At 36.8% G+C, this 27,004-nt stretch overlaps 1 protein-coding gene across 1 annotated transcript in view; it reads left to right on the plus strand.

The window, feature by feature from the left end:
* The window catches only part of OSBPL9 (oxysterol binding protein like 9), a 296,123-nt gene that overhangs the window by 217,953 nt on the left and 51,166 nt on the right, over positions 1–27,004 (plus strand). Inside the window, exons 5-8 of the mRNA XM_007945882.2 lie at positions 19,612–19,707; positions 19,970–20,017; positions 21,004–21,033; positions 21,800–21,850. Of these exons, the coding sequence (XP_007944073.1) occupies positions 19,612–19,707; positions 19,970–20,017; positions 21,004–21,033; positions 21,800–21,850 (225 nt within the window). The remainder of the gene's footprint in view (positions 1–19,611; positions 19,708–19,969; positions 20,018–21,003; positions 21,034–21,799; positions 21,851–27,004) is intronic.

A 27,004-nucleotide genomic window follows, 5' to 3' on the forward strand; every position in this document is an offset into this window, starting at 1 on the left:
TCAAGAACATCATCCATGAAGAAAGCAAGAGGTCATTAAAAAGACAAGAAAGAAAGAAAAGACCAAAATGGATGACAGAAGAGACTCTGAAGCTTGCCCTTGAGCAGAGAGTTAGCCAAAGCAAATGGAAGAAATGACAAGATAAAAGAGCTGAACAAAAGATTTCAAAGAGCAGCTTGAGCAGACAAAGCCAGTTACTATAATGAAATGTGCAAAGACTTGGAGTTAGAAAACCAAAAGGGAAGAACGTGCTTAGCATTTCTCAAGGTGGAAGAACTGAAGGAAAAATTTAAGTCTCGAGTTACAGTATTGAAAGATTTTACGGGCAAAATATGAATGATGCAGGAAGCATCAAAAGAAGATGGAAGGAATACACAGAGTCACTACCAAAAAGAACTGGTAGATCTTCATCCATTTCAGGAGGTGGCATATGATCAAGAACCAATGGCATTGAAGGAAGAAGTCAAAGCTGCACTGAAGGAATTGGTAAAGAATAAGGCTCCAGGAATTGACAGTATACCCATTGAGATGTTTCAACAAATGGATGCTCCACTCAAGGTACTCACTCAGTTATGCCAAGAGATTTGGAAGACAGCTTCCTGGCCAACTGACTGGAAGAGATCCTTATTTGTACCCATTCCAAAGAAAGGTGATCCCACAGAATGTGGAAATTATTGATCAGTATCATTAAATTCACATGCAAGTAAAATGTTACTGAAGATAATTTAAAAACAGATGCAGCAGCTTATTGACAGAGAACTTCCAGAGATGCAACCTGGAAGAGGACATGGAACAAGGGATATCATTGCAGATGTCAGATGGATCTTGGCTCAAAGCAAAGAATACCAGAAAGATGTTTACTTGTGTTTTATTGACTATGCAAAAGCATTTGATTGTTTGGATCATAACAAATTGTGGCTAACACTGAGAAGAATAGGAATTCCAGAACACTTAATTGTACTCAAGAATAGGAATTCCAGAACACATTCCTGTACACTGACGAGGAGGCTGTCATTCAAACAGAACAAGGAGACACTGCATGGTTTAAAATCAAGAATGGAGTGTGTGAGGGTTATATCATTTCACCATACTTATTCAATCTGTATGCTGAGCAAATAATCCGAGAAGCTGGACTATATGAAGAAGAACGTGATCTGAAGATTGGAGGGAGAATCATTAACAGCCTCCGATACACTGACAGCATAACTTTGCTTGATGAAAGTGAGGATGACTTGAAGCACTTACTGATGAAGATTGAAGAATAGTCTGGAGTATGGATTATACCTCGATATAAAGAAAACAAAAATCCTCACAACTGGACCTATAAGCAGCATCACGCTAAATGGAGAAAAGATTGAAGTTGTCAAAGACTTCACATTGCTTGGTTCTACAATTGACATCAATGGTAGCATCAGTCAGGGCATCAGAGGATGTATGTTGTTGTTGTTATGTACCGTCGAGTCGGACCCGACTCATAGCGACCCCTCCTTGGGTTTCCAAGGCAGTATCACTACGGAAGTAGATTGCCCCATCTTCCTTCCGAGGAGTGGCTGGTGGGTTTGAACCACCAGCCTTCTGGTTAGCAGTCAAGCGCCTGAGGCACTATGCTACCAGAGCTCCCCAGAGGACATATAGTACTGTGCAAGTCAGCGGCAAAAGATCTCTTTCAAGTGCTGAAGAGCAAAGATGTCTCCTTGAGGATTAGGGTGCGCCTGACACAAGCCATGATATTTTCAGTCGCCTCATATGCATGTGATCGCTGGACAATGAATAAGGAAGACCAAAGAAGAGTGGATGCTTTTGAGTTGTGGTGCTGGTGAAGAATTCTGAAAGTACCATGGACTACTAGAAGAACTAACAGATGTGTCCTGGAGGAAGTGCAGCCAAAATGCTCCTTGGAAGCAAGAATGGCCAGACTTTGTCTCACCTACTTTGGTCATGTTGTCAGTAGGGATTGTTCCCTGGAGAAGGATGTCATGCTTGGTAAGGTGGAGTGTCGACGAAAGGGAAGGCCCTCAACGAGATGGATTGACACAGTGGCTGCAGCGATGGGCTCATGTATAGCAGGGACCACAGAGCTGGCACAGGACCAGACGGTGTTTCGTTCTGCTGAGCATAGGGTCACTATGAGTCAAAGACAACTCAGCACCTAACAACAACTTATAGGATGGATGGTAGTGGTTTCGTATACTGAGGTATAGGGGTAGCATTGGTCAAGGGCCAGGCTTTTGAGGAATGGCACAGGGAATAAGAGAGTGCATTTGACATTGGGTATTTTGAAACGTTTTCTTAAAACAAACTAAAGATATCTTAACATTGAGTATTGCAGTTGAGCTTAATTATATTGGAAGGGTATACAGAACCTTTTGGGCAGTGTGCACTGTACTAGTTCTTGTAGAACAAACAAATGTGTGTTGGAATATGTGCAGCCAGAATGCTCTTTAGAGGTGAGAATGGCCAGACTTCATCTCACATGCTTTGGTCATGTTCTCAGAAGGGACCAGTCCCTGGATAAGGATGGATAAAGTAGAGGGTCAGCGTAAAGGGAAGACCCTCAGTGAGATGGGTTGACATAGTAGCTGCAACGATCAGATCAAGCATAGCAAGGATTGTGAGGTTGGTTCAGGACCTGGCATTGTTTCCTTCTGTTGTACATGGGTCCCTTTGGGTAGGAACTTACTCAATGGCGTCTAGCAATAACCAATAGAGCTACAAAAACTAATTAAGATACGTTGGAGTTTAATAGTCTGGGGACTGGAAAAGGGGTAGGTATATAAAGACTCACAAAGAAAACCAGTAAGAGGAGAAAAGGAGTTGTCTTCCCCATCAATCACTGTATCTCTGATCTCTTGCATTTTGGATGACTTTCTGTAGATGTCCTCCTAAGTCCTTTCTACTTAATTTGAGTTATGCCATTTGTGAAACATCTTCAAAAGCCACCTACATTCCTTATGGGGCTGTGGCACAACAGCAGTCCCACAATGTCTCACAAGATTAATAATCTAAAACATACGCTTGTAAGCTTTTTGTTTATTCTTTTAACATCCCTCCCTCAACCGCCCCCCACCCCCCCGCGCTGAACGCCACACAAACAACTTTCCGGAAGTAAGCTATCTCAGGTTTTCAAGATGAAACTTCTGGACCCAGGCTCCAGTTGCCAGAATACTGGTAATGACGAGCTAGAAGCCAGTGTGTGAAGATGCACGTTTATGTCTGTGACCGTGCCGCCGCCAAGCTGAGCTCCCTAGAGTAACAACGTCCCTTTCCCGGGAGTGGTGCTGGCGCCGAGGGCCCGCAGCCGTCGTGTCCGGAGGAGCAGGTTATGGCGCGGGCGCGCAGCTCCAGACCCCAATCACCAAAGTGAGCCCTGGGCCACGCAAGGTTATCGGGTAGGGTCTGGTTTGGGCTTGGGACCCTTCCGCCCCATGCTGGCTCTCTCCGCCCCAGGCTGGCTCCTTCTTGCCTCTCCACCCAAAATTGGCCCAACCGCCAATCGTCAGCCGCTCACCTCCCCTACAGCAGGTGACCCATGGCCAATCGCCAGGGGTCTCTTTGCCGGGAGCCGGCAGGGCCAGCCAATCGGTGTGGCCCCTAGGCCGCGACTGGGTGGGTCGGGGCAGCGGTGAAGGGGGTTGTCCCGGGGGAAGGGCTGGGCCATAGGCTGGATCCACTGCGCCTCAGCTCGGGGATCTCCTTGAGGGGGGAGGAAAAGGGGTGTTCAGGAGCAGCCCCCGGCTCCCTCCCCTGGAGGCATAGAGGGCGGGGGCCCTGGCGAATGGCTTTCTTGGTGGCCACTTGCAGAGTGAGTACATTCTGAGGGTCTGGGAGGGGGGCTGGCTCCCACCCCTGAGTCACTGGGGTCCTGGCTGCTTGCCCGGGACCAGGCTGTGGGCGCGAATGCCGCTCTGCTCCCTGACTCCCTGCCGCCACCCTCTGGGGTGAGCAGGAAGTCCTGGCCGCCCAGGCCCTGCCCTCTCGGGGAGCTCTCACTTCCTTGGCGGAGATGGGTTGCAGGCTGAGGGTGGGGGCCTTCTGTTCCACTGAGAGGTCATTCGCTCCAAACTAGGCTTTGAAGTGTTTCTCCTTTCTCGATTCATTTTTGTAAAACTGTCAGAATATTATTTTGAACACAAAAGTTAAGCTTTTTCTTAATGGGAAAGCTTAGTTTTGTCTGTTGTTGTTGTTGTTATGTGCCATCGAGTCGACTAGTTGCCCATTAATAGAACCTCGAGTTGCAGGCCAAGTATTTTTTGTTTTAGTTTTATTTTGAGCAACGTTTTTGGCTGGCCTTGTGTTCTTGTGTAAAATAATTGTTGGTGTTATTTGTGTGTATGTGTGTGGGGAGAGAGGTAGTTTAATGCTTTTGGAGTAGCTTATGCAGAAATACTGAAAACTTTGAAACAGCTTTTTTGGGTTCTGGGAGCAACTGAAGAGGAAGATTTAGGTTCTCGGCCCAGTTTAGGTATGGAAAGTTGAGTATAGTGAATATTTGTGTCGTCGTGCACTTTTTGTTGACAGTCATACTTCGGCAGTATTTTTGTGATAAGAGTGTGTTTGAGAAATATATTAAACAAGAAAACTTAACTTTTGCTAATTTAAGGTAACATTTGGTTTTGCTTGTTGATGGCTTGAACTGTTTACTTTTAGTTGTATTCAGGAGATTAAAAACAAATCAAGTAGTTACTTCTTTCTTAACTAGGAAAGATCTTAGAATAATAGTAGTTGCAGTTTTAAGAGCCTTTGTAGTGAACTTTAGAATGGGAAATTCTCATGCAATTAGCTGTGAATCATCTCTCAGAGCATTACCTGTATTAAACTGAGTAGGTGATAAAGCCTAAATGGATAGTGTTAGCATCTCATTTACTTTTACTTTTTGTGTAGCCCACCAACACAACTAAATAAAAATACCTTACTACCTTTCCAAGTGTAAAGAAGATACATCTCACTAAAAACCAGATGTTTATAGTCTGAGAACTTAGACTGGGAAACAATAAAGAGAAGCAAAGTCTGTTTCCAAAATGTCCTGAGTTTGGTTTTGACAGTTGACATTGTACTTGAAGTGCCCTTCACTAAATAGAAGGCTGCAAAGGCCATTGGGCACATCCATTTTGGTATTTCTAAAGTTCTGGATGGTATGTTGTTTGTGTGTGTGTTTAATGTGAAGAGATTGTATTTGGTAATAATCTAACCATTCAGCCATCCCTAATTCATCTCCAGTTGGTAAGAAGATTAGTAGGGATTTTAGTTGAAAATGTAAGGTTAGTTCCTCCAGGAGAAAACATCCTGATACCCCCATGCTCTGCTGGTGACTGGCAGTTGCATAGTTTGCGCTCCATTGATTGAGAAAGAGGAAGGTGACAAGAAAACAGTCTGAATCAGGCTTGTATTCTGAAAAGCAAATTCTAGGATATCTTTTGGGAGATGTTGAGTTCTGTCACAATCTAAACTTTCTTCAGTACAGTGATAACTAATGGTTATAGTGATTCTTCAGATGTGTAGAAAGTTTTTGTGATGACTGTAGTGCACTTAGCAGAAAATTATATTTAGAAAGATTTTCAGTAGATGTTTAAATAAAGATTGTTATGCTTGAAAATAAAATTAAGCTGAATATCTCTCCCTAAATATTTCAATTCAAGTCCTACTACGTATAGATTGTCCTACCATACAAGGCTGTTTTCCATCTTCTTTATTTTCCATGTCTGGTCACCAGGTCCTGTTAAATCAGCATTAGGAACATTTCTCAGATTTGGTCTCTATTTTTTTTTTTTCTCCTCAGATGATACGGTTTTAATTTAGGCTTTCAACATCCCTCATCCAGACTTTTTCAAAAACCTTACTAGTCTCCCTGTTACCTCTTCATTAAAAAAAAAAAAACCCTACTGAGTCACTTATGCTAAAAATCTGTTTTGAGGATCCTCCCTTACCAGAGTTCAACTGCCTGAATGTCCTTTAATATCCACAATCTGGTCCTAATTTATCTCTCTGGAGTATGAACTCAGCTCCAGAAGCTCTGCCCAAGGCATCCACTATAGTGGTGTGAACTATTTCCCATTTAAAACGGGCCATGGCCTTTCATAATTTTTTGTCCTTTCATGGCCTTTTCCCTCTGTTTAGGATTACTTTACTATCTACCCTCAAACAATGAATCTCCAATTCTTTTAACACACAGCTTGTATAGTACCTTTTCTATGATGTCTTTCTCCACGCTTGCCAGTTGGAGTACTTTTGTCCTCTGTGTGTTACTACAATACTTTGTTCATATCTCTGTAGTACAGCCCTGGTTAGGTTATAAATTTTTTGTTCACATGTCTGATTCTTGCTCCTCTAGGCTCTAACTTCGTAGATATGATCTTTATATTCCTAAACCATTATGCCTAGTCCACTGCTTGGTACATAGTGGGTGTTCAACAGATGATTGTTAAATGATCAAAATATGTGACTTAATAATATCCTAAGTGTGCAGACCTTTGGCTTAGTTGTACTGGAGTTAGGTTCATCCCTAGAATTGGAAATGTACCCTAAAGGTCACCAAACTCACTGGTTGCTGTCAGAAATGAAAGGGAATTGGAAAAAATGTTTAGAAACAATGTTTTATAAATGGTGAGCAGATTCCCAGGTAAATACCCTCAAATCAGACATATTTGAAGGAATAGTAATAGTAGTAAATCAGAAAACTCATTGCCATCAAGTTGATTCCAACTCGACGTGGATTGGTTCTTTGGTACTATTACTTTCACAGGAGAAGAGCATGTTCCTGACTAGAGAAGTGCTTGGAAGGGGTGAAATTTGAGCTGATTTGCTATTTTCTCTAATGTTCTTTGTATATGATGATAGTGCCTGGCACATAATAGATATACAGTAAATACTTGATCATGAATGAATGGTAGTAATTGCTCTGTGAGTGTGTGTGCATGCATGTAAGATAAGATGGGAAGAAAGAACTATAGTCCTTCTGACATTGGAGTTCATTTATTTCTGGAGATAATTTAAGAACTTTGCTTCTTTACTATATTGACTGAGCCACTCATTTTGTTTGCTTCCAAAATATGCCACCTCAACCAAGTTATTCTGCTTACTCTGTTGTTTCTTTGCATTCTCTACATTCCAGGGCATGTTTTAAAATCTGATTTCATTAGTCCTCACTCAGTTTCAAGGTTACACTAAATGATAGTTTTGCTTGTATTTTAAGCATTCTTTGTTATACATTGGAAGAGGTGGGTGCAGTTGGAACCTAAATTCTTACTGTGTCTTTATTTAAATGAAGCTAATTTTCTTCAAAGGTGAGTAAGTGGACTACAGGTTTTTCCACCTGATGAGGTATTTATTCATCTTATGAGCGTGTCTATTTACCTGGAAGTATTGGTTTCACAGAATCCTAGGACTTGGAGGTTATTTTATAGTTCTAATTCAACCTCTGTCTTTTATAGTGGAGGAAACAGTCTCAGGGTAGCAAAGTGACTTGTCCAAGGTCACACAGTAAAAGAATACAGCCCCTAAAGCAAAAACCCACTGCATTCAAGTCAATTCCGACTCATAGCAACCCCCATAGGGTTTCCAAGGGTGTAAATCTTAGCGGAGGCAGACTGCCTGTGAAGCAGCTGGTGGGTTCAAACTGCTGTGCTTTTGTTTAGCAGCCCAGTGCCTTAACCATAGTGCCACCAGAGCTCCTTCAGAATACAACTCATGTGACTCTTACTCTTTTACGTCCCAAAGAGAACTATGGTGCTGATCTGGTGAATCACTCTCCATCTATTGCTCAACCTGCTCCCCAAACCTCAGTCGTTTTTTCAGTTCAGCTACTAATTTTGGTTTACTTTCAGATTTAGCACCTGTGTCTGAAAAATAGCATTTTACTTACTTCCCTAAGAAAATCTGTTCCCCATTTTTGATCTTCTTGTGCTTTTTCATCCTCTCTTTTTGCTTATACTGGTCCCTCAGTCTGGGAATGTGCCTTTTCTGGTTCTTCATTTTCTTGCCTATTAATTAATTTTCTGCTTTGTGCCCCAGGAGGCTGACCTCTACAGCCTATGTCACATGGGGTCCTTTGTCTTCTGGCTTCTGGTTGGATTTAGCCAATGGAAAGCAGCACCAGGAGATGGAAGGGAAGAGAGAGAGAACTTTTGGGGGTATTTATTCCCCCTGTTCCTTCCCTGTTTTGATGCAATTCTGGCAGTGGTTGTATCCCTACAACCACCTTGTGTGTTGGGTCGTTCCTTCTTTTCCATGGCTTCAGTGTGGGATTGTTTCTTTCTTCTCCCCTTCAGGCTTGAGGTGTTAAAGGCTTGGGCTTTCCCTAATTCTTGGGTACATTAACATCCCTTGTTAGTTTCCTTAACCCTGCCTAGAAGTCTGTGGTCATCTCATTGAAGCAAAGTTTAAACATCCTACATGATTATGTTGTTTCCTACCAGGGCCCACACATGCATTGTTCTTTGCTTCCCCATCTGTCCAAATTCTGCACTCACAAATGTTACTTCTGTGAAACTTTTCTTGTCCTGATAACTTTTTTCTTTTGAATCTCTTAATACCTCTCTTATAAGACTTATTTTACTGTGCTGGATCAGTTAATTTGGAAACAAATGTTTATCCCTGACAGATTTAAAGCTTCATTTGGGCATCCCCAAAGTAACCAGCACCCCCCCAAAACAAACAAACAAACAAACCTTACTGCCATCTAGTTGGATCCAACTCATAGTGACCCCTCCTTGGGTTTCTGAGGCAGTGACGTTACAGAAGTAGATTGTCCAACCTTCCTTCCAAGGAGTGGCTGGTGGGTTTGAAACGCCAGCCGTCTAGTTAGCAGTCAAATGCCTTAAGCACTATGCCACCAGAGCTCCTATCACTGCCTTAGAGTCTATACCAACTCACAGTGACCCCCTTTGGGTTTCAGAGGCAGTAAATCTTTACAGAAGTCGATTACCCAATCTTCCTTCTGTGGAGTGGCTGGTGGTGCATTCGAACCGCCAACCTTCTGGTTAGTCATAGGAAATAAATAACTGTTGTAACACTACATTCTAAGGCCCAGGGTAGTATGTATAAAAATGTGCTCATGATAAGACTTGGCAGGAGAGAATGAGTTTTTAGAGGGACGAACGAGTAAGATGTCATTGCTAGATTTTGTTTCCTAAAGATTGACTGCCATTTATTTCAATCTTTCTCCTTACTTGTTTTTTTCTTTAAAATTTAGTTAGCCTTAAAAAAAAAAAAAAAAATTGATGATATGGGGAAAAAAACTTGTAATAAATCCTTTCTAAATCAACTAAATGAGTTATTTTTTTTCATAGATACTCTTGTTTATAATCTGTAATAGCATCTAGTTCTTTGATTACTTTTAATGTTTAAATGCTAACAGGTAGTACAGAATTCCTTAATTCATTACAAATTTTTTATTGAGAATCTACTGTAAACCAAGTACTATTCTTGGAGATGAAGTAGTGAACAAAGCAAAGTTCTGTTTCTTGGGTTTATATTCTTGTTATATTTTAGATTCTCGGTAGATTTCTGATGAAATTAAACTGAATCAAAGTAATTTTATATTACACTTTATAACAACTTTGTTGTTGTTGTTGTTGTTGTTGTTGTTTGCCATCAAGTCGGAACCGACTCATAGTGACCTCTCCTTGGGTTTCAGAGGCAGTATCACTGCTCAAGTAGATTGCATAACTTTAGCAAAAACTAAATCCATATTTCCTTCTAACTGTTTAATTGACATTTACTGGCAGCTAAAATCAAAAATACAAAAAAAAGCTCTGGCATATAATTTCTAAAGGGTAAATACAAAACCAACTGTGTAATCTCTTGTTTTTAATTCAGAGGTTTTATTGTTTTGTTTTGTGCAGGGTACAAGCCTTTTTAGTATCGATTATCTGTTAGTCTGTCTAGTTTATTATCCAGCTCCCCTTGGCTATTATTTGATTTGTCAATTTAGGTGTTATATTTTGTAGTACAAAGAGAGCCAGTTTTAGATGAATATATCAGGTTTTGCTTTTGAAAACATTTCATAATCAAAATTTAAATAAGTGTTAGAAAAGTTCTACTATGAGAATTCTAGAGTTATTTTAAAAGCTTACTTCTCTAACATACTCAGTTTAAGAAATCACATGTTTAATGTGAACTTCTCCTTATATAAAATTTTTGGTTGTGGTTGAGCTTTAAAAGTAGGGAGAATTTCTACTTTCTGAGAGGCTGTTCAACGGAATAGTAGGCAGTAGTAGTCTGAGTTGGGGGGAGAATGTAATTCTTTCATCCCATACTAGTAAACCACTCATTTTAGTTAGATTTTGTAATCACTTAGCCTGTGGCTTTTAAAAATGATACTGCCAGTAGCCAGACAACTGGAGTGTCACAGAAGTAAAGCTTTCCGTGATTGCCACCCCACATGGTCAAACAGTGCTTCCTTACGTGGTGTGATGAAGTAGATGTTTTTGTTCTTAATGGGTTTGCTTTTTTGAATGTTGAGTCATAATCATGTTGTTGGCAGAAGGTTGTGGAAAAAAACCTTAGGTATTCTACTTTGTTTTACTGGCCATTTTTCTTAGCATTTCATGTATTCCAGTAGAGTGATGATTGCTTAAATGTTAGGTACTTTTTTGTTACTATGTGCTTTACCTTTAAATGTTATAAATTTGTTATGCTGTATTTTATTTTGCTTAGGAAGGGTGCTTGAGCAGTTTCCCATTGCCAAATTTACTCTCCTATGACATTTTAGGATTTTGTAGATAATTTTAAAAGAATAATGTTAATATACTTGCCAAAACACTTCTAAAATTTTTAAAGAACGTATTTATAACCTGCACAGTTTCTAAACATTTTTCACATGAAGCTTTGAATTTAAATTGTGAAAAGAAGTACATACTTACAAAAAGTCAAATAACACTAATGTATAAAGTAAAAACAAGAAAATAAAAGAGTCTCTGTCTCAAATGTCTCCTTTCCTCAGTCCTACTCCCTATGGTATTATGTTTTATTTCTGGTTTGTGTGTGTGTGTTTGTGTGTGTGTGTAAAATAACTTAAAAAATGCAACTTTATGTTGCTACTTACCTAGCATAAGGTAAGCATTCAGTAATGTTAAAATGTAAGATAAAAATGTTGCCTTTCATTTTTGTAGTTTCCATTCTGAATTCCAAGACTGTAAACTCATGCTTCACTTTATATTTTATTTTATTTGCTGCATTTCTGAAACCTCAGGCAATTTTATATGTCCTTTTTGACATTTATGTCTTAAAAATGCTAGTTAACATCCATTATGAGAGGATGACTGTATCATTTGTTGTCCAAACTCTGAGACACTTTTAGAGTGATGGAGGCTGCTCATAATAATTTTGCTGTGATGGCAGGGATTGTCCCAGGCAAACTTGTTGTTGGTGTTAGGTGTCATTTAGTCAGCTTTGACTCATAGCGACCCTGTGTACAGCAGAACGAAACTGTCCGGTCCTGTGCCAGTCTCACAGTCCTTTTGTTTTTTATTGTTGTTAAAACATATATAATACAACATTCACCAATTCCCTATTTTTCAGGTATACAATTTACTGATACCAGTTACATTAATCATATTGTTTATCCATCACCTGTAATCGTTACTGCTTTTAGTTTTGACAGTAACTTTTTATATGACTTTATTGAATTAGGAGAGTCTTTTGGAAAAACAAGCTCTCAAAGATTTAAATAGAGCAAAATGTCTTAAATCACAAACCTTTATTGTGTGCAGTTGTTCAAATAATGAAATCACATTATGGAAGCAGTGATAGTATTTTGTTCTGTAAATCAAATGGTAACAAAAGACTGATCGTGTCAGATGAAGAACAAGCAGTTGTACTGAGAGCTATGATTAAAGTTCATGAATTTTGACACCTGGTGTCTGTACCTGATTCCTGTTTGGCAAAGCAGCAAATTTCTTTCACAGATATGTGAACAATTCATATTTGTTTTGTGGCGTTTCTTTTTGAAATTAAATTGTAGTATGATGCATAAATTACTTCTTTTGTTAATTTAAAGATAAAAGCAATTCTGTTTTTCAGGGAACTAATTTATGTTCAGAGAACATACTAATGTGTGTTCACGAAAAAGACAAAACAAAACCAAGTTTCTTTATATAATTTGACGGTTTTACCATTTGTAGTTTAGGCATAATACCCAACTGTATATCTTCTCCTGGAACTTTTTTCTGATCTGTTTTTCAAACTATACTTCACCATTTCTTGTATTTATTGCTAATACTTCTTTAAATTACTATTTTTTCCAGAATTCATTAATTTACTATTCCTTTTGTTAAAGGGATGTTAAATACAGTTTAACATAGGCCTATCTTTCTTTATATACATCTCCATTAAGATTGCATGTAGTTTATAGTATTGTTATTTATTCTTTTTTCTTTTTTTTTTTTATTATAAATTAAATACTCATTGAGTGCCTTTTGTTAGGCACCATGTAGGATTTGGGGATACAGTGGTAAATCTTGGTTATCTAAGTTCCCAAATTACAAAGGGGAAGTAGAACACCTACCATTGTATTATTTTATATCACAGTATTTCATCTATCCAACAGTCTTGACCAAAAAAAAAAACCAAACTCACTGCCGTCGAGTCAGATCTGACTCATAGCGACCCTTCCTTGGGTTTCCAAGGTGGTATCACTGCAGAGGTAGACCCAACCTGCCTTCTGAGAAGTGGCTGGTGGGTTTGAACCATCAGCCTTCTGGTTAGCAGTCAGATGCCTTAGGCACTACGCCACCAGAGCTCTTAACAGCCTTGAGTGGTGTTTATTATTATACCCACCAGATGAGAAGATGGAGGTGGAGAATGTAACTTGGCCAGATCACACAGGTAGCAAATTGCAGATTCAGGATCTAAAATTAGATTAGCCTGATGAGAAAGTTTAGGTTCATTTTTACTGTGTCAAGCCCATTCACGTACTATTTAGATTACTTTTTAGTGTCCTAATGCCATAAACCCTTTCAAATATCATTGTGGTTTAATTGAAAAATGTAATGGATTTGAAGTCAGAGGACGGGGTTGGAATCCCAAGTTAAAAACAAACCAACAACAACAACAACAAAATTCCAGCTGGATGGTCTGAGTAAGCACTTGTAAAATAGTGTTACTTTATCTACCTTGCTATGTTTTGATGATGATAGGAGAAAATTTACAGCATGTAATGGAGTACCTAATAATCTGAAAAAAACATTTGAATGCATATTGTGCAGCCATGGTGAATCCAAGGCATTAGAACTACTTACTTGGAGCTACAGTAAAAGGCTTTGCCTTTCAGGGCATTCTTGGAGTAGTACCAATTGTTGGTAAAACAGCTATAGCTACTGTGTTGAATAAAGAGAACCTAATTTGAGCCTTAGGTGTAGCCAGTCGTTATGTAAATGGAAAACACCTTTAAAAGTATAGTGAAGGGAAGGGATTAATAATAGGTTCAGTTTTGTGGACATTTTTGAAATGATCATCTTCACTCTAATTGATTAGTTTTTAGGATTAAAAATTGGGTGAAATTCTTACCTTTACAACTTCTCTATACTGCTAAGTCCTGTTCTTCCTTTAGCTGAAGTGGATAGATAAACCACAAGGACAACAGGGATTAAAAAGGATTCTAGATTTTCAATAATCCAAGAGAATCTCAGAGTCCTACACCTCATATGTCGTGGTTTTAGTATTTCAGGTTACTTTAATTTTTTCACCATTAACCCAACTGTAAGGCATTTGGTAGAAGAATAAAATGGTGCTGTTTCTCTAAAAACTTAATCTGCTAACTTAAAATTTCTAAGGAATAGAAAGGGTATTAAATTCTTTTTTTGGCATGGTTCTCCCCCACACACACACTTAAGCTTGCTATTTGCTGCTCATGTACCTGCTTTTCTTCTGTATAGTTATGGATTTTTTTTTTCTCTTATTATTCCTTTACTTGATTATTGATGTTAGACTCACAGCATGGTAACTTTCTATTCTCTCTTTTCCTTACCTTTATGGAAGATCAGTACCACACTTGCTTTTTTCCAGTCTTCTGGTATCTCTCCAGTTCTTGAATTTTCAAAAATAATTGTAAGTGATTGAATTGTAAGTATGCCCTCTACTTCTTTCATTGGATGAAAGCTTATCTGTGATGCATGTCACCTCAGATTGCTAATTATGAACATAAACTTTCCAAATAATTCATAGTTTAATCAAAATGAGTATTCTGCAAAGTTCTCATTACTTTAATTATAGTGTTTTGCAGATTTTTTCCTTGAATCACCTATTTTTGTCAGCTTCATGCCATTTATTTTTCATTAGGAGGCTTGCTTTCTTTAGTGTTTTTCCTTTGTTAAATTTTTAAGCTGTTACTCTCTTTCACAGTTCTACTACTGACAACTTACCCCGTTTTCTTGATATTCTGAATTTATCTATGAGACTTACATGAAGCATTGAAGCATTGCTCCAATATATTTTCTTTTTCTCTTTTTTGCAACATACTTTCATTACATAGTATTTTGTCCTGTATAATAATAATAATTAAAAAAAAAATAAAAACTGAATATAGGCTATTTAGTCCTATTTAGTTTTCACAGAAATAAAATCTGGTATGAAAATGCTCATTTGTGATTTTTTTTTTTTTTTTTTAACAATGTTATTACTCAGCCATAGCCTTTCCCATTCTATATTATTCTTCTGAAATCTTTAAGTCACCCATACATTTCTTAATTTCCTGATTCTGACCTCAAGAAGACTTTCAGCCACCTCTGGCCACCTTTACCTCCATTATATATTACTTTTTCTTTAATAGCAGGAATTACTTTTAAAGCTCTTGCTCACTGCCTCAAAAATTGCTTCCTATGCTGTAGTACAATGGGATAGTCTCTCCAAAGCAGCTAAAATCACTGTATTTCAGACAGTTTTAAGGCCTTTCCTTGCAACATTCTTCTTTTCAATGGGGGTAAAGTATTTGGTTATACATATGTGTTAAGTATAAATAGTTTTTAATAGTCTAACTAAAGTCATTAATAGGAATTGATTTAATTTTGCTGACATTTATTAGCTTTGAATACCTTCTGAGAAGAGAAAAGCAGTGCTGCTCAACCTAAGTATTAGAAAGATGGTAGGAAGTACCAGTACACAGTTTTGAGGAGTTTGTTGTTTTTCTACCATTCTAGGTATTATTTTAGAAGCCCCCTTAAAATGGGGGTAGATGTGTCTATATATATGTACACATGTTTTAACCTAGATAACATAGATCCTGGCTGTCAGAGAATCATCTGTCATTCTTCTTAACTTTATGTGTCTACTTTAGAAGCAAAATACTCTTGAAAATTGGAAACTTTTGTTTTTAGTATATGTGCCACATAGGTAGTATTTTTCCTTTTTCATAGATAACTAATTTTTATGGCTAGGTTGAGGTTGAATTTCTATTCTACTTCTTCCAATTCAATTTATTATACCACAGACCATTTGTCATTATCTCTGTAATAGTTGTATTATTTAAACTTTATATGAGTTTGTACAGAAATCATCAAATTTGAGAACTATGGCTCATCATTGTAGTAAATTAGGGAGCAGCATCTTCTTTGGCCCTGACTAAAAAAATTAAACATAAACACTTCATTTACTACAGAAGGACATAGACTGAAGGAAAATAAATGCTATGAAGAAAGGAAGTTAGGGAGTAGTTGAGAAAGGAAGGGAAATCAGAGCAAAAAGGTAAGACATGTATAGGAAGAAGTCACAGGAAAGACTGGTTATCATAGTACCAGCAGTTGCTGTACACTTCAGCCAGTGCCACATGTATTCATTCAGCTCTGAGCTGAAGCTGGGGGTATAATGATCAATGAATGGCACAGTTCCTGCTCCCATGAAGTTTATAATCCTTCAGAGAAGCCTATGAATTAAATAAGTATGACAGAATGTGATAAATGTTAGATAGGGGAAATAGTGCTAAAATGGTATCTACTTGACTCCTGCTTATTCTCAAGAGCTGGTGTAAGATGTCATTATGACAAGTATGAAGTCAAGTATGTCTTAAAGGGCCTGCTTTGTTCTCTCAGTTCTTTTCAGAGGAAGACAGACCACTTTTAATATGGTAAGCATTATTCTGTTTCTGTGATCTGTTTTAAAATAAAACTCCTTCCAAAATGATGCATATGAATAAGTGTAATACCTTAATATCCTAAATGTTAAATAGAAAGACGAATAGCTAGGACTTTTATGTGGATTTTTATACAGTAGTCTACATTCGGAGATTGTGAGTTCCTCATCTCTTCAGATATTCAAGCAGAGACTAGATGACTTTCTGTGTTGTAATAGTGGTAACTTCTCTGAGTGGTAAGTTGGACAAGGTGATTGATTACATGTAAGTCACAATATATAGTGAATTTGTACTTTGTTACAGTGTATCATTCTTAGTTGAGAAAACAGTTTAATTACTGTTAACTGCTTACCTGTGTTACTGATAAATTTGTACATGCTGTATAACTGATAGCAGCTGAGGTACCTGTGTACATAAATTTTCTTTTAAAGTACACCAAAGATTTGTGGATTAATGTGTATAATGTTAGGCCAGCTGCTGCGATTTTAAGCTGATAACCGTCATAAAACTCCCAGTATACATTACCTAAAGAAAGATGGATTGGTAAGTAGATCTTTGAAGTGTGAAGTTTATTTTAAGTGTAATGGATGTTGTGGAAGACTGTCTAGAGGCAGAACTGAGAAAAGAGTCATGGTAAGGTTCATATAGTTACAGCAACATCAAAGTTTGGCTTTTTGAAGAGTTAATTTAGGTGGGTTTCAGCTCTCAGTAATTTGAACATACCCCATTATTCATTGGAAGATTTTTAATTGGATAGTGATTTGTTCAAAGAGATATGTTAATTAGATTTCTTTTTCTTTAAATTTATTATGGCTGTTGAGAATATACACAGCAAAACATACACCCTTCAACAGTTCCCATGTGTACAATTTAGTGACATTAAATTCTTCAGGATGTGCAACCATTCTCAGCCTCCTGAGTTATTCCTCCCTTGATAACGTAAACTGTTGCCCCCCTAAGCTTCCTGTCTAATCTTTTGAGTTGCTGTTGTCAGTTGATCGTTATACAAAAAAAAAAAAAAAAACCTCACTGCCATTGAGTTGGGTCCAACTCACAGTGACCCCTCCTTGGGTTTCTGAGGCGGTATCACTATGGAAGTAGATTGGCCAACCTTCCTTCCAAGCACTGGCTAGTGGGTTTGAACCACCAGCCTTCTGGTTAGCAGTGAAATACCTTAGGCACTACGCCACCAGACAGTTGTTAATTAGATTTTTATAGTAGTCGTTCTCAGTGGATTCAGAAGAGAAAATTTTCTTAAGGATAACTTTTCCTTCTGCCTTCAATACTTTATCTTTTATTCATTTATGACTATGTCATTGGCCTTTTTAATACTTAGCAAGGACATTGTATTTAGTTGGTATTAACTTGCTAGTTGAATTTCATTAATTGTGACATACTGCTCTGTGAGACAAAACAAAACTAAAAAACCAAGCCAAGCAGTCCTTTAATTTTTCTGTGGTACAGGAGCATGGAAATAACTTGCTTCCTTCTTTCATAGTACAGTACTGTCAGATCTCTGAAATGTGATGTATCTATCTTTTCTACATTTTTTTAAAAATCATACTCTACATATTACATATGTCTAATAGGAAGCTCTTTAAAAATGAAGATGTTTAGCCACAGTTTTATAAACATTAATTTTGCATACATTATTTACTATGATTATTCCTTTTCAAACTTTGTTTTTATACACGTCTCTCTTTGGGGGGCTTTCAATACTCATTTCAAGCAGTTTCTTTACATGTAGGTAAAAGCAAAAAAAACCTTAGCTTTAGCTTTGTCACCTTTGAATTTGGGGTGGGGGGGAAATTACAAGTTGATTTTCCCCATGATCTTAATTAATAGGACATAGGTTTTTAATGTTTTGATTCAGAATTGAATTTCATTTTAGAAAAAATAACAATAGTAATAGTAGTAATTACCTGTGTTAGTAACAGTAGTCTTTAGTCGAGGTAGTAGCTGCAGTACTAATAATAATAGGCAGAGAACTACTCTTACCAGTATTCGGCAGTTAAGAAAACAGAACCTTAGAGGGCCATTCTGTATCTTGTTCATGGTCATATTGCATGTTAGCGGCTCAACTGGAATTAGTAACTAGATTTGCCAACCCTTCATTGTTTTCATAATACCACACCATCTCATTAGGTGTTTTGAGATAATGGATTTGACCACCACCTCATTAGGTGTTTTGAGATAATGGATTTGAAGATATTTTTTAAATGATGAAGTGGTTTGCAAAGATTAGGTGTAATTATACCATGAGATGAAGTTTGGCTTCAATTTTTTTTAATGGAGAATGTGAAATTGATCAGCGTTCTTTGGCCAGCAACAGGAAAGATGGCTAGTGAAGGTCAAGTTTAACGTGGGTATGTTGAGCCACTATTATTTCACCCGTTTAGTAGATTTGTGGTTCGGTTGGGATTGTGACATAGGTGGTTCCTGACCCTTATTTCCTTGCTCAACTAACTGCATGAAAACGGGGCATGCAAATATGCCAAGCTGATAGTCTTTCTATTCTCCAGCTGTTTTGTTCTTTACATCAGGATACATATTTTTGAGTCAGAGAGAACTGAGAACTCAAAGATTTCTTTTGAGCAAAGTTAAAACATAAGAATCTTGTGTTTAAATTAAAAATTTTAAGTGTACAAAAAAGTAGGACATGCAAATGCTGGATTGTTAATCTGAGAAATAGTGAGCCCTCTAAATAAATAAACACTTATACCATGTCCAGAGTGTAGTGTTCATGCCAAGAGTGAGAGTGAGTCAGGGAGTTGATGAAGAAAGGTGTTATCACTTTTACTTGGAGAGGGACATTTTCATAGAAGAGGAGAGAATTTCAAGGTTCCACCTCTTTTTTTTTTCTTTCCCTAATAGGGCAGGAAGGAGCTCTGGTAGCATAGTGACTAAGGCACTTGACAGCTAACCAGAAGGCTGGTGGTTCAAACCTACCAGCCACTCCTTGGAAGGAAGGTTGGGCAATCTACTTCCGTAGTGATACTGCCTTGGAAACCCAAGGAGGGGTCGCTATGAGTCAGGTCTGACTCCGGAGCACATAATAACAACAACAATAGGGCAGGAGGGAGGAAAACTTCAGAACTGATAGAGTAGGTTAGGGAACAGGAGAATTGAATATGAAATTAAGATTAAGGAACTGGAGGAAAGAGTTACACAAGAAGTAGAAAGGAAACAGGAAATATTCCAGGTTGTTTTATATATATGTTCCTTTAGCTAAATTACTGTTGGCTCTGGAGGTGATTGACAGCCTTTATTGGACTTTTGTGAGAGAAGAGAGTGATTCTGAAGAGGAGGATAAATCCTAATTTGAGCACCAACAGGTGGAATTGATGAGAAAGGAGTAGTGCTAGAAGTTGATGAGTGGCTCCAATTCTTGAAGAATGTAGATAACTGAAAAAGACCTGTTGTGCACAAGTACTGTTTCCATTTTACAAATTGAAATGTCTTCATGTATGAAGGATTTTGTGTACTATTAAATATTTCTTCAATACTGCTAGACTAGGTTCATGGCAAATTGTCTTTTTTTTTTTTTCCAGGGTTTGGATTCAGGATTTGTTCCTAGTGTCCAAGACTTTGATAAGAAACTTACGGAAGCTGATGCTTATCTACAAATCTTGATAGAACAATTAAAGGTATGGCAGATTAGTTTATTTGTTATATTATTATTTTATTAGTGTATTTATATAAAGTAACAAATAATGTTGAATAGTAAATAACTGAGCTTGAGTAAAAACAGATGTTGATATAATGGCTTGATTGTCTTAAAAATACGTAAATCATCCCTGGAAGAAATCTGTTTAAGAGCTAAAGTTTGTTTTTCTATGTTTAGTGAATACAGATCTGTAGTAAAGTAGCCCAAGACTATAACTTTTTTTTTTTCCCCCAATTCTGTAGCTTTTTGATGACAAGCTTCAAAACTGCAAAGATGATGAACAGAGAAAGGTAACTTCTATAGCCATGGTTTTGAGTTTTTTATTTTTAAATCTAAGAACTGTTTGGAGAAATAACAGAAAGATCTTGATGGTTTGACTGTTTGACATCTTATAGTAATACTCCTGTATGGGCCGCAAGGAGAATTTTCTGGTAAATATCTGTTACGGTTTCAAAGGGGTAATACATGAAATTTTAATGTAATAATACCCTTTTTAGTTTTAAGTACCAAATTCCCAGGAGTAAGTTCTTTCCTCTTCAGATATCATGTGGTGAAGGTAGAAAGTTACTTTGTTAAATTTATCTGTGGGTACTTTAGATATTAATACACCAACCATCAAGAATTTTCACAATAAACAGAAGCCACAGATGAGGAAACAAAATGAATACTGCATTAATTAAAGTTCTGCTCCTCCCTTCCCCAGTTAGATTTCTGACAACTGTAATGTAGTTGAAATACTGGGGTTTTTTTTTTAATCAACATATTTTTTTCCTCCTTGTCTAGCCTTTCTGATGTAACATCATTTATTTTTTCCTTTTCTTTTGACTATAGCCTTATATTTGGCTCTTTTATACTTGACAATAGCAATAACTCATTTATAACTCACCATTACTTCTTAGTTTTGGTATTTAGTCCCATGTAGTTTTTAATCAACTTAGCAAAGTTACAATGATGCTAAGATACAAGCATTTTTAAATCACATAGTGAAGTCTATAGAAAAGATAAAACTTGTCTTCAAATAAGGAATAAGAAATATTTTAGTTACTCTTAGGATCTTGAAATGAATCACATGCAATTTTGTTAAGAAAATGTCTGAATTTTTATTTAAATGTTTGATTTAAATAAAAAATGAAGTTAACTTTTAAAAAGTACCTCCCTTTGCAACTTGCCTGTACTCAGTTATAGTGTTGAGTGCATTTTGGTAAAATTCTTTAAATGATTAAAAAACCTTTTTGTGCTTCTAATTATTTCTGTTTAAACTTGGTATTTTTTGCAGAAAATTGAAACTCTCAAAGAGACAACAAATGTAAGTTATGTGTTTAATTAACTGGCTTTGGATTAGGAAGTACTTTAAAATGTTATTTCTGTTTTAAGCTGCTACTATTAGCAAAAGCAATTGAAATTTTAATTTCCCTACATTTTTACTAGGGTTTTTAAAATTATATTATTTTCCAAAGGAATTTAAGCAACTAGGATAATATCTTTAATTGAAATTGACTTCTTGTCCCATTTTACCTGTTTTTGGTCTTGTCTTTTTGAGATCCTTGGATAAAAGGTGACATCCATGCACAAAGTATATTCTCTTTCTAGTATTTAAAACAGATTGTGATTTGGACTTTTCTGAAGTACTGGCCTTGTGGTACTATAATGGGCTGGTAATGAGATTTGTATTTTGATAAAGGAATTTTAAAACAGGCAGAATTGTATTCAGGCTTACAAATATTTTAACAGGATCCTTTGCTCTCCATACTTCCATACAAGTCTTGAGCAAACTTAACTAGGAACTTAATCAGGGTTGCTGCTCTTGATCTAAGAATTTGGAAATCAATAAGGCTCACAATTCTTTCTGTTTGAAGCGTTGAAAAACCATTTAGATATTACACTGTATAAATTGGTATTCTTTAACAATTCATAGAATGACTAATGAATGATGTCATTTGCCACTGACTACTGCTTATTTAGTATAAACTTAACCCCTATATATTTGAACTGACTTTTGTAATTTAAGCTTTAACATCATATGACCATTTTATCAGTGGCAAGATTCTAAAATCAGTGTTTTGTTTTTGTAGAGCATGGTAGAATCAATTAAACACTGCATTGTATTGCTGCAGATTGCGAAAGTAAGTAGATTTTACTTCTGACTGGGATTTAAAAGTTATAATGACCTCTGTCTTTAGCCAAAAAACTTGGTTCTGAAAGATACTACCTTTCCCTAGTAATCTATATTGTGGGGTTCTTGGTACTGTTCACAAAAGTTTTATGTTTGGCTGTTTTCTTACCTGCATGTACCTGTTTTTGATAAGGTAATTTCTGGTGGTAAATGAGGAGGGAGGTGAACATATTTGAATGACTTACTCATTCCTTCGATTTTACCAATTATCAATACTGCTTGAAACAGGTATTTTGTAAAAACCTCTTACAAAAAAATTTCTGTTAAAAAATAAGGGTGATGTTAGAAAATAAGGGTTTCTGTTAGAAAATAATAGCAATGAACTGCATTAATGAACTTCTACTTTAATAACTGTTCTTATTTATGAAATAAAATATATTTTCAATTATTATGGGTTAAAAAATCTATAAGTTTTGTGAGCTTTTATGAGAAATTTTGGTGTATTCAACCTAACTATGTAATTTGTTACCTGAAGTTTTGAGAAATAAGAATTCTATTGTTTGAGGATAAGAATTGAACTTTATTTTAAATTATTTCTGCCTGATTGTACCCCCTTTTTTTTCCCTAGCCAGTGGCTAGAAGGATGTGAGTGGACAACTCAGCAGCCAAATGTAGAAATTCTCTTTGTGTACATTTTTAATTACTGACCCATTTTACTTAATCAATTGCATGTATTTGCCCAATAATAGATACGTTTCACATACCATTATTAATGATATAATAGCATAAGGTAAGCCATTTGTGCTTCAGCTTATAACTAAAGGAGCAAATATTTGCTTTTGAGGCCAGATTGAGTATAATACTTAAAAGTATCAGAACTTCAGGCTTTGGGTTGGCTTTCTAGATATTCTGACTACTGTGCCTAATTTCCTGTAATTATATAATGTTTTCATCTACTTCTGTGGATCAGAATATTTTCTAAAGCTTAAGAAGGGGTTGGAAGGATAACTGGGCAATCTACTTCTGTACAGATACCATCTCAGAAACCCAAGGGGTCACTGAGTTGGAATCGACTTGACGGCAGTGAGTTTGGTGGTTTTTTTTGTTTGTTCTTTTTTTCAAGAAGGGGAGGTTAGGGTTGGAGACATGAAAGGATTTTGTTTTTACTTTTCCTGGTTGTGAAATTATGTGAGTGGAGGAATACCTACAGGTAGCCAAAAACCAGTAAACTGCATATTTTAAGGCATCCATACTGGTTCTTTAGACAGTAGAGAAAGCAAAGACATTTATACAATATTTAGACCATTTTAGGGGATCTGTGATAGTTATGCAGAACTTTTTAGATAATTATTGAGAATTTTAGACAGCCCAGCCCTGTTGAATAAACGCTAATAAATAATGTAGCCAATGCTCATCTTCTGTTGTTGTTGTGTGCCGTCGAGTCAGCCACGACTCATAGCGACCCCTCCTTGGGTTTCCTAGGCAGTATCACTGCGGAAGTAGATTGCCCCATCTTCCTTCCAACGAGTGGCTGGTGGGTTTGAACCGCCAGCCTTCTAGTTAGCAGTCAAGTGCCTTAGCCACTATGCTACCAGAGCTCCGCTCATCTTTTAGGCACCCTTAAATATATTTTTGGTGTTCTGTCATTGGAATACATTTCAATTCAGATCACTAAAGCTTCTTTCTAGAGCTTGCTATAATTTAGTCAGTAGCTGCTACCTATATATTTAAGCCCAAATTAATAGACATTTCAAAGTACTTCAGAATAAGTAACTTGAACCAAGCAGATGGAGTTTGGCTTTTTATTTTTTCCAGGAGGAGGTGTTATTGTCAAGGCTGTTTATGTGCAGATGCAACCCTCAAATTATATATCTACCCTGAAAGGAAGGTGCCCTGGTGACACATTGGTTAAAGTGGTCAGATGTTAACTAAAGAAGGTTGGCTATTCCAACTATCAGCTGTTCCATGGGAGAAAGATGTGGCAGTATGGTTCCATAAAGATTTACAGCTTTCAAAATCGTATGGGGCAAGTCTGCTGTCTTCTGTAGGGTCATTATGAGTTGGAATTGATTCGATAGCCATGGGTTTGATTTATATGAACTGTGTGTATCTTTAACCTAATTTAAGTATTAATCGGATCATATCACTTGTCTGCTCAAATCCCTATAATGGTTCCCCAGTTCACTTAGAATGAAATATAAACTGTTTACCATAACTTACATCATTTGAGCATCTCTATTCTTTCACATAATCTTCTACTCTCAATTGATTATACCATTCCAACAACCTTGGTTCATTTTGTTTTCCTCAAACAGTCCATACTTTTTTCTGCTTCAGGATTTATACCTTTCTCTCTACCCAGAAGACATTTTCCACTCTCCCATTTGACTAAAATTTGTGACTGCATTCTCCTCGTTGGAGACACTTTTCCTTACCACTCTATCTAAAATAATCTGTCCCCCTACCCCCTTTATTTTCTTCATGGCCTTGTATCAGTAGCCTAATTTACATAATGTACTTTGTTTATTTGCCTGTCTACACCAGGATGTAATCTCCAGAAGGACTTTGTCTTATTAACCACTGTATCTTCAGTGCCTAGAACAATTGCCCTGCCACATAGGAGGTACCTGCTAAATAATTGTGGATCGTTGAATACATTTTTCTAATGCATTTTTTAAATGGTTGCATAATTTAGTATTTTCATTACATGTATGATTTTTTTTTTTAATTTAGCCACCTCTATTATTAATCACATAGATGTGCTATAATGAACATCCTTATAAATAAATCTTTAGGAAATCCTGGTCAGTTAATCTGTGATTAAAATATAGGGATTTTAAATGATAATGAGAGGCAACATAGCATAATCTTTAAGAGCATGGGCTCTGGAACCAGACTGCCTCAGTTTGAATCCCAGCTCTACCACTTGGGCAAATTTATTTATCCTGCCTGTGTCGTCATTCCCCCTATATACAATGGGGGTAATAGTAGTACTTGTTTCTTACTGATACTGTGAGGCTTAAATGAATTAGTATATATAATACTCTTAGTACCAGGCGTATAATAAACCCTAAATTAATTAATGTTTGTTAAATGAAAAAAAAAAAAATGGGAGGGCCTAAATTTTAAAGTAAAAATACCATGTGTTGTTGAAAATAGAAATTCCATCCAGCACTGATAGGAATATAAATTATTATAGCCACTTTGAAGATCTGTTCTCGACTGACAAGTTAATAAAACACTGGAATCAGCTACTTTGAGGAAAATATTACCAACTGAGACCTCGAAACGATACAAGATGGTAGTTAATTTAATATTGTTTTTTTCTCAGAGGGGGCTGATTTTGTATTACTTTCTTAGAGGCGGCATACTGTATATAGAATTTTGACCTTCTAGTTTTGATTCTTTAATTGCTGCACCCCAAAATTTTAAGAAGTCTTCCTGCCTAAGTGATTAGTGCATTGGTTCTCAAACTTTGCTGAACACTGGAATCACCTGGCAATCTTTAAAAATTCTGATACCTGGCTTCCCACTTCAAGACTTTTTGTGTGTGTCTATGGTAGCATAGTGCCTAAGGCACTTGACTGCTAACCAGAAGGCTGGCGGTTCAAACCCACCAGCCACTCCTCAGAAGGAAGGTTGGGCAATCCTACTTCCGTAGTGATACTGCCTCGGAAACCCAAGGAGGGGTCGCTATGAGTCGGGGCTGACTCGATGGCAAATAATAACAACAACAACATGTGTGATAAAATATATATAACATAAAATTTGCCATTTTAACTATGTGTACACTTCAATGACATTAATTACATTCACAATATTATGCAACCACTATCTATTTCCAAAACTTTTTCATCACCTTAAACAAAAACTCAGTGTCTTTTAATAAGTTACTACCCAGTTCCCCCTCCTCCCGCCTTGGTAACACTAGTAAACTTTTATCTTGAAGAGTATGCCTATTGTAGACATTGCATATATGTGCTAGTCCCAGACACTCTTGTGTAATTGGCACAGGATGTGACCTGGCATTGGGACTTCTAAAACTCCCAGGTGATTCCACTGTGCAGCACAGTTTGGGCACTGCTGAGTTAGTGGGCTCTATTAGCTGCTCCATGGAAGAAAGATGGGCCATCTACTTCCACAAAGATTGACATCCTTGGAAACCCAATGGGGGTTGCTACGAGTCAGAATCCACTTGTTGGCAGTGAGTTTGGGTTTGGTTTGGTTTGGGTTAGTGGGATTTTCACATGGGTGGTTTTACCTCAGAAGCCCTTATCCTTCCTTTGTGCTGGAAGAGACAGCTGGTGTTCCACTCATGGGGAACTGGGAGGTGAAAGTGGAGATGATTAGGAAGGCCTCTGCAGCTGGGGATGTGCCGGGTCTTTATCAAGAACACCTTTTATGACCCCCTCCCACAACTCGTACGCAATGTTATAATGCCTGTTATAATTTCATGTATGTTTACTTAACTGTGCTTTACTGTAGAACTATTTCTGCATTGTTATTTATAAATGACTACTGAAATTAAAGAGATAAGGTATGCTAGACATCCTTTGGTTATGATTTACAATTATTAGTACCAATTAAAAAAAATTGTGGTAAAATAATTACAATATAAATTCTGCCAATTTTAAACTGTTGTTAAGTATATAATTAGGTAAGTTTTATCAATTAAAACATGCAGTTAAACATTTCTATGTAATTAAAAATCAGGAATTTTAAATGGTAATTCTTATAAGCAACAGTAGAGACTATTAACGTTTTCAAAGTAGAGACAGATCAGTTTGATACATGTAATTTAGAATTTCTTAAATAAAATAGGTACAAGTAAATACTGTCAATTGACTTAATAAATAGAAACAGACTTTAAGTTTGTGTCACTTATTTGAATATTCTAAGTCTGCACTGGTGCTGTTAAATAGAATGAGAGCCACTCTGTCACTTAAAAATTTTTAGTAACCACAATAAAAAAAAGTAAAAACAGCATAGATAAAATTAATAAAATGTATTATCTTAAAAATAATTTCATCTGTACACCCAAAGTATTTTCATTTCACAATATAAAATATAAAAAATTATTAATGAGATATTTCACTTTTTCTTTTTTGCACACCAAGTTGTCAAAGTTTTGTTTTGTACTTTACACGTTTAACAAGCCACATTT

This window comes from Orycteropus afer, unplaced genomic scaffold (assembly GCF_000298275.1).
Source record: "Orycteropus afer afer isolate SDZICR_OR568_19922 unplaced genomic scaffold, OryAfe1.0 scaffold00145, whole genome shotgun sequence".
In the NCBI taxonomy this organism is placed as follows: domain Eukaryota; kingdom Metazoa; phylum Chordata; class Mammalia; order Tubulidentata; family Orycteropodidae; genus Orycteropus; species Orycteropus afer.